Source organism: Lissotriton vulgaris, chromosome 8 (genome assembly GCF_964263255.1).
Source record: "Lissotriton vulgaris chromosome 8, aLisVul1.2, whole genome shotgun sequence".
Classification (NCBI taxonomy): Eukaryota; Metazoa; Chordata; class Amphibia; order Caudata; family Salamandridae; genus Lissotriton; species Lissotriton vulgaris.
The window spans coordinates 381,183,734-381,200,641 of NC_141696.1; the positions used below are offsets into that span (position 1 = coordinate 381,183,734).

General features: G+C 41.2%; 1 protein-coding gene across 1 annotated transcript in view; it reads right to left on the minus strand.

Annotated features, from left to right (window-relative positions):
* MYO16 (myosin XVI) overlaps window positions 1–16,908 on the minus strand; it is a 2,821,299-nt gene that overhangs the window by 1,489,695 nt on the left and 1,314,696 nt on the right. The window contains exon 16 of the mRNA XM_086934162.1: window positions 11,979–12,126. Coding sequence (XP_086790288.1) covers window positions 11,979–12,126 — 148 coding nt within the window. The remainder of the gene's footprint in view (window positions 1–11,978; window positions 12,127–16,908) is intronic.

Sequence of the window (16,908 nt, forward strand, 5' to 3'; positions counted from 1 at the left end):
ATATTAACACCCTTCTGAAGAAACCAACAGCGGACCCCAAAGACCTCAAGCACTTCCGCCCCATCTCTCTTCTGACAAGTTTCCAATGGGTTTCTAGAAACAATGACAATGACAAGAAGACACAGAGCAAGACCTCTAATTAGTTATCTGTGTGCTCCCTAGTTTCAAAATTCTGAGGAGCGGCGTGGTCCCTAGCAGCATCTAACTATTCTTAATTTTACCACCTTGGTCACCTTGTCATTTTTTCTAGAAACCCATTGGAAACTTGTTTGGACCGGTAGATGCCAACTGATATAGAGCACTAACTGCAGGGACTGTCCTTTAAGGGAATCCAACCAAACCTTTGGTAACTATACGGAGCCAGTACGGAGAGATATACAAGACCCCGTGCTTTTGTTTAATTTTATTTATTTATTAAGATTCCGATAGGGCACAATAATTCTAAATCTATCTCTTCTATGTATTTGACCTCAATATAGATTTATACAGGATGCTTCTCCAGACAACAGAATTTTATTAAAAAATATCCTACAACATTATTGAGAATACTGAGAACCTTCGGCTCCATCATCCCGAGACGGAGGTACATTTAAATGTTAGCACTACGTGTCCCACATTAGGCGCATTGTTACCCAGACAGCAAATAAAGATAGAACCCAGTTTATATGTATTATTCTCTCTATTAAATAGATTGGGATTCAACGAATGGTGGATTTCTCCGAGAGACACATATCCTTGAGCAACATATACAGAATTGGGAGTGCCACTCCATATACGCCGCTCTAACTACCAGCAGGGTAAGGATCGAGGGAACGACTTATCTTGTTTCCACGATGCATAGCACACAGACCAACTTAGGAACCTAATTCTAAGTGATGAGAAGATGTTATGGTCCTTAGTCCTAATTATTAGCATATCCTATGGAAAAAGGGAACCAGGAACTATGATCATTGGGCTTGAAAAAAATCATTAAAACATCAGAAATTCGTACTGGTGTAACACATAAGGCAATATGATAGCTACAGTACTGAATTATCATTTAATGATAACGTGGTAATATATAGGGGATAACCCAGGTAGTTTTCCCCCCTCACATACAGGAATAAACAAAGGGGCAATTTACTCATGCAATAGAGGTGAATTTAATGCACCATCAAGGAAACTATAGGGGTTATGATATAATTGAAATGAAATGTTACTCTGACACTGTAGTATTCCTATGATTTTAAGAATATATTGTAATGTATCCTTTGATTGTTGATTGTACTAATACTATGTATGTTTATGGGTGAATAATTACACATGACCCTGCCCATAGGACAGAGCTAAAGATTTTTAGTCTTGATAAAGATGGAGCGAACAGTATTGTCCATTGAAACTTCTTTTTGTACAACTCAAAGAATCCAGGCAGTACCCTAATATTAGCACAGATCTAGTAGTGTGTTGTATTAGGGTTGAAAAGCAGGATAAAGAGTGTACTTATTGTATTGCACAATTTTGATGTCTTACCTGTTTCAGTCTTGTAAGTGATTATGCAGGTCATAACCTTTGATATATGTGATTAATTTGTAATTGAATTGTATTTGTTTCTGTATTGATTTTAGTGTACCGTTTATCAACTTTTATCCTTTTAATGTGTTTTTAACCTGATATTCAAAAAGTTTTTTCAACTGTATATTGAATAAAATTGATGGTTTTTTTTTTATTTAGTTTTCATTCCATGATTGACAGATTGATGTGCCATAAAGGTGTTGCTTGTCCAAGGGGATCCATTCAGTTTAGGCCTCAACTTCTTCAGTGCCAAGACAAAGCAAAAGTTTCTCTTTCAATGGTACTCCACCTCTCTTCCTATGGTAACCTACTACTAATGCAGTCTACTGGTTGGTCTAGGCCCTCTTCATTTAGCTGTGCTAACACTGGCCCTATTCCATGTTCTGCGTCCGTTCTGCATGATGAATTGCTTGGAAAAATCAGGTGACTTGAATAAAGGTGCTGTACACATTGGCTCCTTTGAGGTTGTCAAAAGCTTTTTGACAAGCCTCTGTCCTGATCGGCAATCTGGGCTGCTTCTTAGAAGTCAGCTAAATTAAGGGGGCTACAATGGTGACATAACTCTTAGAGGCCTAGGAAGCCTCTCACGTCTGTCTAAGTTTTAGGTGGTTGCCAGGCCATAACACTTTCAGTCTTGGCCTGAAGGGGCTGCACTTTGCCCCCACTAACCACAGAGCCCTGCCCAATCTGGCACTTACTGGTCTTGATGGTCAGGCCTCTGTCCATCATCGCCTTGTGTTTGCTTTGTTTGCCCTAAGTTGGCAGGGTATGCCCAGACATGGATCCCTTGCTCACTTTGCCACTGGATTCAAGCTAGCCTGGCTGATGAGGGCTGTTAGCCCGAAACTGGTCCAGGATGCTTGTTTCCAGTCCAGGGAAGACATGGTTTGGCAGTTCGGGCTGAACTGTTCCCATGAGGCACAGGGTCAAGGCTGATTTGCACAGAGCTGTGTCTGAACTGGGGTGGTGAAGTGAGATAAAGAACGATGATGGATTCAACCCAGATCTGTGACTGTGGGTGAGTGTCTGAAAAGTTTCAGCACTCCATCCATCATCTCCTTGTGTATGTTTGCTTGGCAGCCCCAGGGCAAGCAGCCGAGGACCTTGGCTGTTCTGTGGGGGAGTGGGCCCTTTTTATGAGATTGCTTAGAGGGGCTAGTGTGTGTTCAGTACCAGCGGAGGCTGGGTGACCCATAGTTGACTATAAGTGCTGCCCCTTGACCAGGTGGATTAGGTCTCCTTGTGCCTTTCATTGCCTGAGATCGTTGCAGAGCGGCTCGCTCCAATCATGGGGAGTGATAAGCCATCCCTGTCTGCACAGACATAAACCAAGATAAATAGATTCACCTCTGTGACCCTGGGAGGCTCACTCATTGCACTGGCTCCCCACCATTTGTTAGGGTGGGTCAGGCCCCTGACCCTACCTTTATCCTTTGGGCTATTTGGGATTCCAGAGAGTTGGTAGAGTTTAAGATGGGTGAGGTCTGGATTGATGTTTCTCAATCGTTACTGAATCGCAATTTGGAATTGCGAACACATACCGATTCGGTATTAGGAAGGGGTGTGTTTAGGGTGTCCGTTTCCTAATACTGAATAACAGTGGTATGCAGGAATGTTTAGCAACCGAAATGCGGTCTTTAGACATTCGTATTTTACAACTTACTTCAAGTAGGTGGTAGCCCATTTGCAAACCGTTTGTGAATGTTCAGACATTTTTTTAAGCGCAGGCAGTGGTCCCACGGACCAATGCCTACCCTTAAAGAATTAAAACAAAAAATTTCTTTTTTCATTTTTAAATGCATCATCTTTTCCTTTAAGGGACACAGGCTGCATTAAAAAAAAAATGTTTTATTTAAAAGCAATCACAGACATGGTGGTCTGCAGACCCCAGCAATCTGTCAGCCCTGTGATTTTAGCGATTACTAATAGGTCACAAATTTTGACCTACCTCATTAATATTCATGGGGTAGGTCTATTTGTGACCCAGTAGGAATTGCTTAATTAAACTCTCTGAGTTTCATACATTAGGAATAGCAATTTCCTAATTGTGATTTACAGAGCATCACAATTAGGTAATCGTTATTCCCAATATTGATACATCTGGCCCTAGGAGCTCACATTCAGCCATACCTTGAGTATCTTTTCTACACAAGGGTATATTTTTCACAAAAAGTTCACTTTATCTAGCTTCAGGAGAAGAGATCAAACACAAATGAGCAACTTTAGTGAATTTTTTTAGCACAACACAGTAACCAAAGTTTGCAAGTAGGAGAAAGGAGTCCAAAGCCATATATATAAACAAGCATTTACATTGCAATTGGTCTCGCATCTTTAAGACTTAGAGCCAGTGGCGTTGTAAATGACTTCAGAAGTATTGTATGGAGATTTACTTGCGCCTTCAGGGGTGTACTAGGGTGGCAGAAAGGGGGGATCGTCAGACTTGGATCTTTTATGTTTTTTGCTTGAATGTGTTCACGGAAAAAAAAAACAATTGAGATGCGTCTGAGGTGCCCCATTGAGGTGGAGAGGTCAGGTGGTCCAGGGTGCGCCGTTGAGGTATAGAGGGTTAGAGATAAAGTCGATACATGGACACAGGGTAGGTCTGCAAGATATAGCGGCGATGGAGCAAGCCAAGCATAATGAAATGTCACCATGTGAGATGACTGACTTTGTTTCAGGCATTAAAGAAATTACAATGCACTTAATTCTTGCCACCCTTTGGAACTGGTCCGACTTACCTTGCCACTGAAGTGCTATTCACAGCACAGGCGCTTGGGTGAAATGCTGCCTGCATTCAGAACCTAGCTGCATGTCAGCAGTTGCCAGTTTATGATAGTACTGATTGCTTTGGGTCTAACAGTCACGTATCACCTATGTCTGCCTGTTGCAGATTATACACTTTCTGGATAATGCCGAAAGTTAAATGAACTTGCACTCCACAATGAAAGAATAAATGGTTTCCCGGAGGTTTCCAGAATGGCAAAGAGAATCAGTTTAATATTAAAAAAATACCCACACTGAAATACAGAAAAAAAAACACTATATTGCGATCACACAAAATTAGAATGGACCAAAGATGGATATTTTCTATGGCAATTTATTTCATAATTACTGCAGTGAAAGCTTTCATGAAGTAAACATTAGTTCTATCTTGAAATTGGGTGTTATGAACCTAAATTACAAGAGGCGTCCAGTAATTGAGGTGGCATGAACAGAGGGTCTAGCCAATGAATTTCTTGCAGTGTCTCATGGCGCTGTTTCCTCTAACCAGGGTTGCTTCTGCCTCGTAGAAAAAAACAGGAGCTGAGAAATATTGATTTCTCATCTGAGACATTTTTGATAGCTTTCGAAATCGAAAATTGAAATTAACTAACCCTGGCCCGCTGTGACAAAGGAGCAAATTAAATATGCAATGTGGGTTTCCTACAAACATAAGGAGGACCCGCTAAGGAAAATGTGTAAATAAAATTGAAGATGTGTGGCTCTCCTTGCAAAGTGTAAGTGCACTGGCTCCAAACATTTTTTATATGAAAGGGAGCAACCCATCAGATTCCAATGGCCACAGTGGTTGAAGATGTTCATGGAAAAAAGAGCGGCTCGATGCACTGCAGGGGTTTACTGGACAAACAAGAATTAAAATATTCTACTGCGTGTCTGAGTAGTGAAGTGCAAACCCAATTCAATGGGGTTTTATTCTTTACCATTTACTTTCTTTTCCTTAAAAGCTTTACTGGTGGGAATACTTATAAAATCAGAGCACTCGTAATAGCTTGATAACTAGGTCAAATTTGCGAAGGGTACTACTTTTCGTACTGTCGAATGAGCTGTCTGTTTTGAGGCAATTACAAGTGAAGAAAAGCTGAATGATGCGGTATGGGCAGGTTGACCCGCCACGTGTGCGGACGGTATTGTAAAATTAGAGACGTGGGACCACACACATCCTAAGATTAAAAAACAAACCTATGCCATGCCCCCAACAAGCAAATGCGATCTCGGGGGATAATTTAACAAGTTAATAACACAAATCTTAAAGGAAATGTATTCAGTGCAATGCAATTTGAGTGCCCAGCATTACAAAAGAAAAAGAAAAGGGGGTAGGGAGAGCAGAGAAAGTGGAGCCAGGAAATACACATTAAAAACAAAACCAGAACAGTGCTGGTGAAATGCTAGCAGTGCTAATAGATAATTCTGATAGATAAAGTTGACAATTATTAACAAGCAACCAAGTGGTAGGCAGGGCAAGGGAGGCAGCAGTAAAACAACCGTGGAGTTAAGAGGGGTGGGCGAAAGAATTCTATATTTAAATGTAAGAAGCTTGGGAGCTGAAGTTGAACACAGACAAACACTAACAGAGCAGGAAACCAATAAAGAAAAGAGTCCTCCAGAAAACAGATACAGAACCATAGTGGAATGAGACAGTATTTAGTCCCTGCTACATGGGAGGAATGAAAGAGAAAAAAGAGGGACAAAGAGACATGACTGATTACTGGCAAGCAAGGATTTTTGAAGGACACTGACACAAAAAAATAACTAGCCTCCATTTATGGAGCTAGCCAATGGAAAGAGAGGGCGGGACAACACACACATACTGTAAACATTAGATTTCGCCTGCGCCGAAAATCTGCGCGGTGCTCAGCTTTCGATAGGCAAAACCTAAAAAGCTGGGGGATGGCTTTAACCCAACATAAGAAATTACAATAGTTCTTGAATGCTGACCTAAAAATTGATCTCCTGCTACTGGCGTCCTCTGCACTGGTGCACTATAAAGGCTGCGTAGCACCACACAAAGCCTTTGCACCATTGTGCAGAGGTGCATGTGTGCTGTCTAGCGCAGGATTTGTACTGAAAGTATACCCTTCCAGTACAAAAACGAATCCCTAGACAAACCCTGAAACATCCCACACGCTGTTTGTGTGCTCTGGAAGGTTTGGAGACATTAAAATGTTTCTCATTGTTGGCGCCTGCTTCAAGAAAGCATTTTTTGCCAAAAAGCTAATTTTGGGTACCTTCACAGATTTGTCTTTGCATCAAAATCTATTGGTATTTGAGCAGATCTATCCAAGAAATTCCCCGTGATGCAAAGTCATACTAAGCAGATCAAAGTGCTATTTGTAATAAGAAAAGGACACTTTTCCAGCCCAAAATATCTTTTATGCTAGAAATATATACTCTTGCTTTGCTTTGTATAACTTTGTGCTACTTTGCATGACTTTGCAACATAGCAAAATCTTTGTAAATCTTGGCTAAAATGTCTCGCTCAAGGAGTAAACTTCTTTTGGAGAAATATTTCCTACTCAAACCAGTCTCTCAAGGACAAAAAAATGACATGAAATCTCTTTTTTTTAAATTTTTTCATGGACTTTTAATATAATAGAAAACAGGTTATTGGAGTGTTGCACACTCATGCCTAGAAACCAAATGTAAACATTGGTCATGTATTCCTACCAGCAAGATGCAAGAAAATTAGGATGACCATATGTATATAACATCAAGCTAGAGGGTCAACATAAAATAAACATAAAATTATCCCACTGTCAGTTGCCAGTGTTTCAAGTATGCAGCTATTTCAACATAGGTGCACAGCGAAATGTCCTCAAATTTTTGTAATTGATCATAAAGCCAGTAGATTACTCGCTCATGTGGCGCTGTTTCTGCATCGGCCATCGACCCTTGTTTCTGTCGTAGATGGTTCATGTCTGTTCCAGTGCCTCAGTATGCATAAGGTGGTCCTGCTAAAGATGAGTTCCAGCCACCCAAAGTTGCAATTCTAACAAAAGATTTGTTGTGAAAGTTTTAGAAAACATTTTTGTTACTTTATTGTTTAAAAATAAATTGCACTGGGCTAGTAAATCAGCCCCTTACAATTTATTTCTAAGAAATAAAAAAAAAATGTTTTAAAATATTTTAAAGAATAACGCATGACGACATGCTATAATGATGATATTGCACCAACACCTCGGAGTGAACAGACATTTTATCAGCATTCCGCCTACAACCTTGGGCCCCAATAGAATAAAGGCACTTTTGGTCATTGCAATAACAGTGGTAGTTCAATTATCCAAGATGTACTGTACAGACCACGGTACATTACTCTATAATGTATATGAATAACATTATATACCAAGAAATGTTGTACATTAGAAACTTATTCAATTGCACAATAGAAAGGAAAATGAGGCGATCACAAATAATAAGAAAGTGTGGCTCATACGTCATCTGATGACAACTTGTAGGAATTCTGATATCTGAATGCCCGTTTTTAACGGGGGTACAAAAGTGCATTAGGAAAGCAGTGCCATGAGGAAGGATGTTGAGGCAAGAGGGGGTTAATGTTAAAACTTTGAATGGACTCTTTTCCTCGGAATTACAAATGCCATGCTCAGTGAGTTTCTCCTGCTGTTGTGCCTTCTTTTACCGGGTTAACTTCTAATTTATGGCCTCAATTGAGTAAAGGTATTTGACATGAATGTAAGACATATTCGAAATGTTCTTCAAAGCCGTGTCAGATATTAATCAAGTGCTAGTCAGAAAAAATAACTATTTGTGAAAAGCAAAGACTTTCAAAAACAATATGCAGGCAACATCAAAGAACCAAATACCAAAATAGTAATTCTGTTTATTAAAAAAGCGCCCTTCCCATAGTCTTCTAAGTTTATTCAGTGGCATTATTGGCATAACAAAATTGTATTTAATTGATGAATTGTGAAAAGATGCTCATGGTTTATACATGACCAATAGACAATTTATAGGCACGGTCTTGATGTTTACTAATGTATATGAGATATGTGACATGTATGGTTCTATGGAATAGGTAAACTAAACCATCGAACAATGATTGTTTGTAAAATGATTTCAGGCAAAATATTAAATATCCTGGAAACATTTTTCAAAGAAATTATCAAGGGATTAACATCCAGGTCGGAAAATATTGTTTTCCGTAATTCCAAATTGTGTTATTAACATAAAAGATTTCGGGGAATATTAGCAACTGTCAGAGATAAATATCGCTAAGCGCGCTTAGCTCGACTAAAGTTATCGCTGGATTTTATCCAGAGATAGCGTGTTATTATCAACAGCTATCTCCAAGGCGATAAAAATTCCAGCGATAGTGGCGAAAATGCTGGAATATCGCTGGTAATCCAGCGATAAAATGTCAGCGATAGGAAATTCCTTGCTGATAAGCTACGGTGGATTTAGCCTGGCAACCCACCTCCCATAGGGCAATAGTGTAAAGTCAGAAATTTACCTGACGTTAGAAACCAGCATTAATTGGGTCTTTGCGTGACTTTCACAGTCTCAACGCGGGTATGGGGCTTGCTTGTTAATAGCGCAAAGCTGCTTTATCGAAGTTTTGCCATGTAGTGAATGTGAGGAACGCCTACTTTGCATCTCATTAGTGATGAGATGCCAGGCACTAGTGAAATGGGTGATGACACAAGGAAACACATGCTAAAGCCTGTTAGTGTGTTCTTGTTAATACCACGTTAGAATTATCGCCGCTTTTCGGCTGAAAACGGCAGTTAAAGCGGCGATAATTGGCTTGATAATATGCCCCGTGATATGGTATTCCCCTATGTAACAACAGAGTTTTCTTTATCTGTGTCTGTTGATCGAAGCTGCTTCAAGCTGACGTCACAGACTGACGCTAAACAAGATCAGGAGGCATTTTTTCATATTACATGTTCTCATTCTTATAGATTAAGAAAGTTGGTTTAATACATGAAAGCAGACTTTAATTCAGATGCCAATAACACATTCAATCGAAGAAAAATTGTGAACATGCATGCACAGAAAATAGAAGAGAATATTGGATTATGTGCTCGGGTGTTGCAGTGCAAATTGTGCCACATGCATGGGATTGTGATAACTGAATACACAATGATGTATGAAAAATATATTTCTCCAGACAAGAACGAACTGGGTTCAAAGAAGCCCTGAGCATTGATTCAGGAAGCCGCTGACAAGGTGTGCTAGTGCTTAATTTGTAAAAAAAAGTAAATGCCAGACCTCTCCTCAGGAGGTCACTTAAGCTTGCACACCACATTGGCCCTACCATGCTGCCAATGATAGTAACAACACAATTGCTAACCATCACACTCCTACAAGTGTGACAATTTGGGCTATACCAGACCCTCAAAGCTATAGAATGGCTTGGGGGCACGTTATGTAAAAAATGTAAATTGATACTTGAATAGCGCACTACTCACCCGCAAGGGTCTCATGGCGCTTGTACGAATACCGCTGTGGAACCCATCCTGGCTTTCCCTGTGAGGCATCCACTCCTCCGCACCCCCAGGGTGAAGGCCAGGCATCCTTAGCGTTGTGGAGATTAAGCAAGCTATTTCCTAGAGTTGCAGAGTGGGACTCCATGATTGGAATAGGGACCGAGGCAAGAGTTATCAGGTCCGTGGACTTTTGAGCCCAAGTCCCGCCGAGGCGGGTAATTGAACCCTGGTCCCGGACTAGACCTCTGCATCAGGGTCTGCCGCTCTAACCATTGAGCCACACTTCTCCTCTTATAGTTATAGTGATTTTTAATGTATATTGAACTAATATTTGACTATTCTTGTGGTCATCTCTAAATTATCTAGACAACGCAGACTGTCACAAGTGCTGGTGTTGACAATTAAGTGCCGGGCACCAGAAACCACTGGCTCAAATTAAGATTGGTGCAATTCGTTTCATAGCTTAAATTGAGATACTACCTTTGAAAACAAATTGTTTTGTGAGTGAATACATATACACTTTTAGAAAACGTTTCTGTGTGGCCTTTATATTACAACTTGTATGGAGGTCCTACTATAAACTCCTGCCAGTGGGCTTTTCCTTGGTCCATTGCTACCGAGGTACGCTTGAGCTTTCTTACTAAAGCCTACTCTTTACTTTGAAACTGTTCTACATAGTTTTGATATGACATTATCGATCTTGAATGCCCAATTCCTAGAGTGCCATGAATAAACAATGTGGTGTTTGCAATTCTTTTTACATTTTCTGTGGGGTCAGGGCATGCCTCTGAGAAGATATGCATGTCTCTTTTTGATAGGACAAATACGCATGTCTCTCCTTGATAGGAAAGATATGCATGTCTCTCCTTGGTAGGAAAGATGTGCATGTCTCTTATTTAGAGAATAGATAGACATGTCTCTGCTTGATAGTAATACCAAACAGTATATGGCTACATCGTCTTCTCGTTGCTTGAAGCTTAACACCCCACAGCTCTGTGCCAATCTGCCCAGACTTCAATAAACATTCAAAGTCGGTAGGGCTTTACCCACAAAATGTATGACACTGATGTAGCATCACTGAGGATTCAAAATACTCACTCCCTCTCCACAATCAACTAAAGCCTTTGCCTCCATGGCTGTTTGGCTGTTATTGTACTTGCCTTCTGCCTTGCTGCGGACCTTTCGTAGCATTTTTGGGTGGAATAGAATGAGGTGTGATAATGTCGAAGTTATTGATGTTTTGGGGACTTTGGAGCATGGAGTGATGTGTTAGTTGTAATTTTTTAAACAGCACAAACAAATGTATTTCGATTGATGGCATTAGCCATTGTTTGTAATTTTGCACCTCACTTGCGATTTCAAGTAATTTCTTCTAACTCTTAGTCGCCTGATTTGCATAGTAGAATTTTGAGCCATGCCTTTCCAGACACACTATCGGGGCGTTTTAGGTTTGTTCATTGGACTAGAAAAAGGCAGTGTCTATAATGGGCCATTTGAGGTTGGTATCACACGGGGCAAAACTGAGGGGAGCACCCACAGTGAGAATCCCAGTGCAACTCATCATCATATCACCTGCATCATCTACCTGCCTGTAAAGTTGCTTCTACTTGTGGCTTGCGTGTTTGACTCATCGCTTGCTTTTTGTTCAGCACACAAGACTCACCACTTTCTATCAGACCCAAGGCCTTAGCATAGAGTCTCACATATATCATGGTAGGCAATGCGTCCCCTGAACACAAACACTGCCCTCAAAGTCTGGCTCAGGCCTTCCAGTTCAAAGGCAACAAGCATCTTTCAATTGTCCTACTGTAGCTTATCTTGTGCTGGGGGTGTAGCAGAGCATGTTCTGTCACTCGGGTTTTATTCTAAACGCATGATCATGGAGGTGACTGTAAATAAACATCCACCCACCAAGGAATATCAGCACATTTCGAAATCGAATTCAAAATCACACGCAGAAATAATGTAGGCAGCAAGGCATTGTTTAATACATCTGTGTATGAAGTCAACATTGCATTTAAGTGGGCGGTACAATTCTGCCAATGAATGTCCCCACACTATTCAAACCATGCAAACATGTGTGCCTCACCCCTGGTTTGGAGACTTGCGTGGGGGAAATGGAGGGCTAACTGTATTTATGGAGACTAGGATGAGGGCTGTGAGAGACACCACTCAGTATGTAGAGATTATTCGGGCGCCTACCTGTGCATTGATGGATGTTTTAAGTATAGCCCATATTTTTCTTCAGCTGTCAGTCCATACATCATGAAGTAAAAAACCAGAAAATTGCTCTGACTTAGGAGCTGAGTAACAAGACGGGACTTCTCCAGCATGTAGGTGTACACTCTGCCTAAAAATATATAAACGAGTGGAACATTAAATATGGTGTTTCAGGGGCATGGCAAAACAGCAAGTTGAACTTATGTAGCAAAATATGAATCTTTTTCTCTGCTTCAATGTTTTGTGTGGGCGGGTACACATTTAGCAAATGTTAAACAGCAACCACATGTCTACTTGAATAACACTTAAGAACTGAAAGCAATAAGATTTTTTTGTTTTTTCTTGTTAGTCATCACAGTTATTTTTAACCATCTATCCACTATGTACTTTACACACATCAATTAAATATATTGACAAGCACAAGTTTGGCAACTTAACTGATTATCACTTTTCAATCAATTTTTCCCAGAAAGTAAAACACTGTGCATCACAATTAAATACATGTAGTGCTCACCTAGCCCAACACAGTTACATGGTCCACTAAGCCTGGGTCATAACGATTCAAATGGCAATCCGGAACCAATGAAAATCAGCTGCAAGATGTATATTTGGTATAGAAAAAATGCACGTGCCATTAAAATGTCCCACCTGTTAAATGGCAGCTTGGTTGTAGAAATAACTTTGGGACAAGAACAACCCTTCGAAATCTGCAACGGAGCTTCAGTGTAATTAGTTCTCTGATTGCTTTGGCCATCAAATTGTTTTTTTATCGAATGTCCTTCAAACTGATAATTGAGTGTATTGCATGTATTAGGATTTATCCACCAAACTCGCCACATTTTCTTAGCTTCACAATGCTAAGTGTTGATTTTGTTGGAAAGGTTGGATTGAAGAGTATTCCCTCCATGTGGTCATTTGAAAAGTTCTCTATGAATAAAAAGCGCCACTTTATCAGTAGACAGAGACTTGCAAGTCTGATGATCCACAGCACAGGACACTGCTCTTCAATGAATAATGCCAGCATACATTATTCTGACCAGTCGACAGGTAAATGCAAGACTTGGCTGATGATAATACCATTGACAGCACTCAGTTGTGTAAATGGAGGAAATAGAGTTGTGACTGTATTCTACATCTTGGAACTGGCACCTGTATAACTTGCATCTTTGTTAGACTGATCATCAAATCACAAATTGAAGTTGGGTAAAATATTGTTTTTTATTATGAGTCATTACAAGTTATCCATCCTGTCCGAGAAGCCGATTCATCCTAATAATTTCATGGGATTCAGAAATGCAGACGATCTATACTCCTGACTCTCTCACCCTCCCAATTGTTCCTACATCCAGCCTATGTAAATTTGTTTATATTCTAAATGTTTATTATATCAGGGTTGCTTTTTCTCTCAATCATCATATGTCTTGTATTAACCCCACCATGTTCTACAGATTTGCAACCAAAATGCAACCTACTTTATCTGTGGTGTTCCTTTTTCTATGTACAGTATCATTTGTCAACATTTTTGTTGCTCACAATAATTACATAAGATATGATAAAGGCATTGCTGGGAAGCTTCTGTCCCTCAGCATGATATGAAAGTCATCATAATTTGACTGTCCTTACAAGCAATGCATGTGTATTGGGAAGCAGACATTCTCAGACATTAAAACATAAAAGTGAAAATGTTGATCTCTGAGACCCTCTATATAATATAGCAGGTCAAAGTGATAAAAAGTAATCACAAACACCACCCATGTAAACCTGTTGTTCTTTTTCTTCCAAAATGAACTGGTCTGTCCAGATGCAGGACTGGAGACACCTGCTAACACAGAGAGACATTCCCATATTTTGGCGTTTTTACAGAATCAGTAACAGTGCTAGCAAACAGAAGGTGCTATTTCGACCTCACCCACGGGAAGTTATCCTAGATGGCTATTTAAGAGTTATCACAACCCCCCTTGCGGTGACAGCCACCCTGCCATGGGTTAAAAATTCAATTTTTTTTTTAAATATCAAATATTTCTCTATCAGTTTCTTAAAAAGGTTTTTCACCTCTAAGTCAGTCCAGGAAAGAATACTGTAAGTGATACCTTGGTTTTATCTTTTATTTTACCGACACCTAAAGCTGAGTGAAAAATGTAATTGAAGAGCACAATATGAAAATATGCCTAAGGATGAATTTCACTTCTAGAAAGAATCCACCCATTTTTGGCAAATTTGTTCTGCTTGATTGAATGTTGCTAGTTTGTGGTATTTCATTGTGTTCAGCATGTTTGCCCTCCTTACCTCACTGGGAAGCAACAAACCACCAAAACCCACCATCAATCAACAGGCACCACCCCCACTGTGGCGACATGCCCTTGAACAGCAACTAATGAATCCTCTGGCCAGGCAAGGCCTGAGGCTATATAAAAAAACGGGCATAGACCACACATGGTCTTCTGGCTCACACTATAACTCTATTTGTGTGTGTCACTGATCCAGCATAGCGTGCTCAGGCCTAGTGCCCGAAGCAGGAAGCCCTATTACACTGGCGACAAGGGTGGGATGTCCAACCCCACCTGCAACGAGGGCCACGCTGCAGTCACTACAGCTACTCAGTGGGCACTACACTGCTGACACCCGCTAGTCGCCACCAACCGGTTCAGCAGTGGAGTCCATGAGGCCTGCATTGACTCCAGTCTAGTCAACTTATGTCAGCGGTATGCAGAACACGCTTAGCAGAGACAACATTATCCAGCGCCCTCTGTGTCAGGACGCCAACCAAGTACCTGCCTGACTACACCCCCAACCATCATCAATACTCAGGGCTGCTTCTGCCCTTCAGCAGACTGTGCTAGACTCTACTCCCGACCTCCACAATACTCCATCCCATCACGTGGTGCGCAACATAGCACAAGTCTTGGCTGATCGCTTTGCAGCTGCCTGGCCCAGCTCAAACCCACAGAGCACTCAGCAGCCCTTCTCCTTTTACGCTTCCGTGTGCCACAGACCCCTCCTTCTGAATGGTAACCCCCAACCACTGCTGCACTTGGCCAAAGGGCAACTAGCAGAGAAACAAGCAGCAATCTGACAATGTGAAACACCAGTACCCTGAAAACAAAAACAAAAAAAGAAAGAACCAGTTACAATAAAAGATGTAACATGTGATAAAGGGGATCATAAAGAATAAAAATGTAAAAGAGAGTGAAGGAACATGCCAGGAGACAATACCATATCGCATCCAGATGACGCTAATGTAGCACCTCAGGTATGGGTGTCACAAGACCTGCCTGCCCAACCACATGCCATAGTTGGAGCCCTGCAACCCTTCAGTGAGCTAGTGTACCTAGCTAAAGCCTCACCACGTTGGAAGTCATGGCTTGGAAGGTTAGAAAAACTTCTTAGGTACCCATGAGTCAGATGGGGCCATAAAGCATTCTCTACTACTTCATTATGCAGGTGAAGAAATCTTCATATAATTTTAGCATCTCCCTAACACAGTGTTTAATGCTCCGCCAGGCTTGCCAGAGCGAAGGTGAGTCGACAGACACTTTCTACGCACAATTGCATGAACTAGCTAGCACTTGTGCAGCTGACGATCAACCCAAAGAGGTGAGGGCCCAAATTATCCACAGCTGTATGGGCAAAGTACTAAGAGGGCTCATCCTGAGTCAACTGATCATCAGCAATAACGCATGCCCACGGTAAAAGTGGAATGCGCTTATGATGTGCACTCTGGCAGCAGAGCAAGAAAAAATAAAAGACATCATTGCCATATCAGCCGGGATAAAGCTGTGGACACTGCGGCTGCAGTGAGCATCCACTGGACGAAGGCTCTGCCCAAGGTCGCATATGCTCAAATGTAGTAAACTAAACCCTTGTGCCTCTGTCTGTAGAGGTGACCTTAAAAGGCGAGACACTCTATGGGGCAATACCCAGCCCAAGACAAATCAACAACTGTCCATGGATGACCATACATTCTTAGGGGCTGCAAGGTACCTCCACACCAGCGGGAGAACTCCTCACCTGATGACGAGGAAGAAGTATTCCTTATATCCTTCACAAATGAATTCAAACGACACCGACGGCCCAAACCGACCTGCCTGTTTGACATCGCAGATTCCAGTAAAAGTAATGAAAATCTCACAGTATCAGTGCCTGAGACCTAGGCTGCAATTAGTCAGTACGAATACCAAAATATTCACCTATGGAAGCCAATTGCCACTCCCACTAAGATAAAAAATGATAGTAAGTATAAGATCTGAAGACCAAGAAGTCACGGTAACTGTCCATGTTAACAAAGAGGCCAACACTCTCATTGGAAGCCATACTGCCTGAAGACATTGGATTGGTCTTTTTTGCAAGGAACATGAAAGCATTCCAAGTAGAAAACTCATAAGTCAGTTTCCTGAATTGTTCCAAGGGCTTGGGTGCCTAAATGCCCAACCAGTGAAGCTACACATCGACAAAACTGTGAAGGCATGCTCTGCTTGCCACAGTTTCTGTGCCTTTCCAGGTGCGAGCACTGGTGGAGCAAGAGCTAAGCAAACTGGAAAAGCCTAAGAGTGATAGAGAAAGTATCTGATTTAACTCTGTGAGTGTCCCCAATGGTCATCACAGACAAAACAAAGCAGCCTGGCAAGTATAGTTCCATATTGATATGTTACTTCCCAATCAAGCCATAAAGCAGGAACTACATATCACTCCAACAATGGATAACATCATTACTGGCCTGAATGTGTCAAGGTAGTTCTCTAAGTTGGATCATAATGCAGGATACCACCCGCTGCTGGTAGTGTAGGAGTGGTACATTACCACATTCTCAACACATTTGGTGTTACGGAGATATAAGAGGCTGAATTTGAGGATCTCGCCCTCAGCGGAAGTCTACCAAGATGCCACCAGAGAGACACTGTCTGGCCTTCATGGG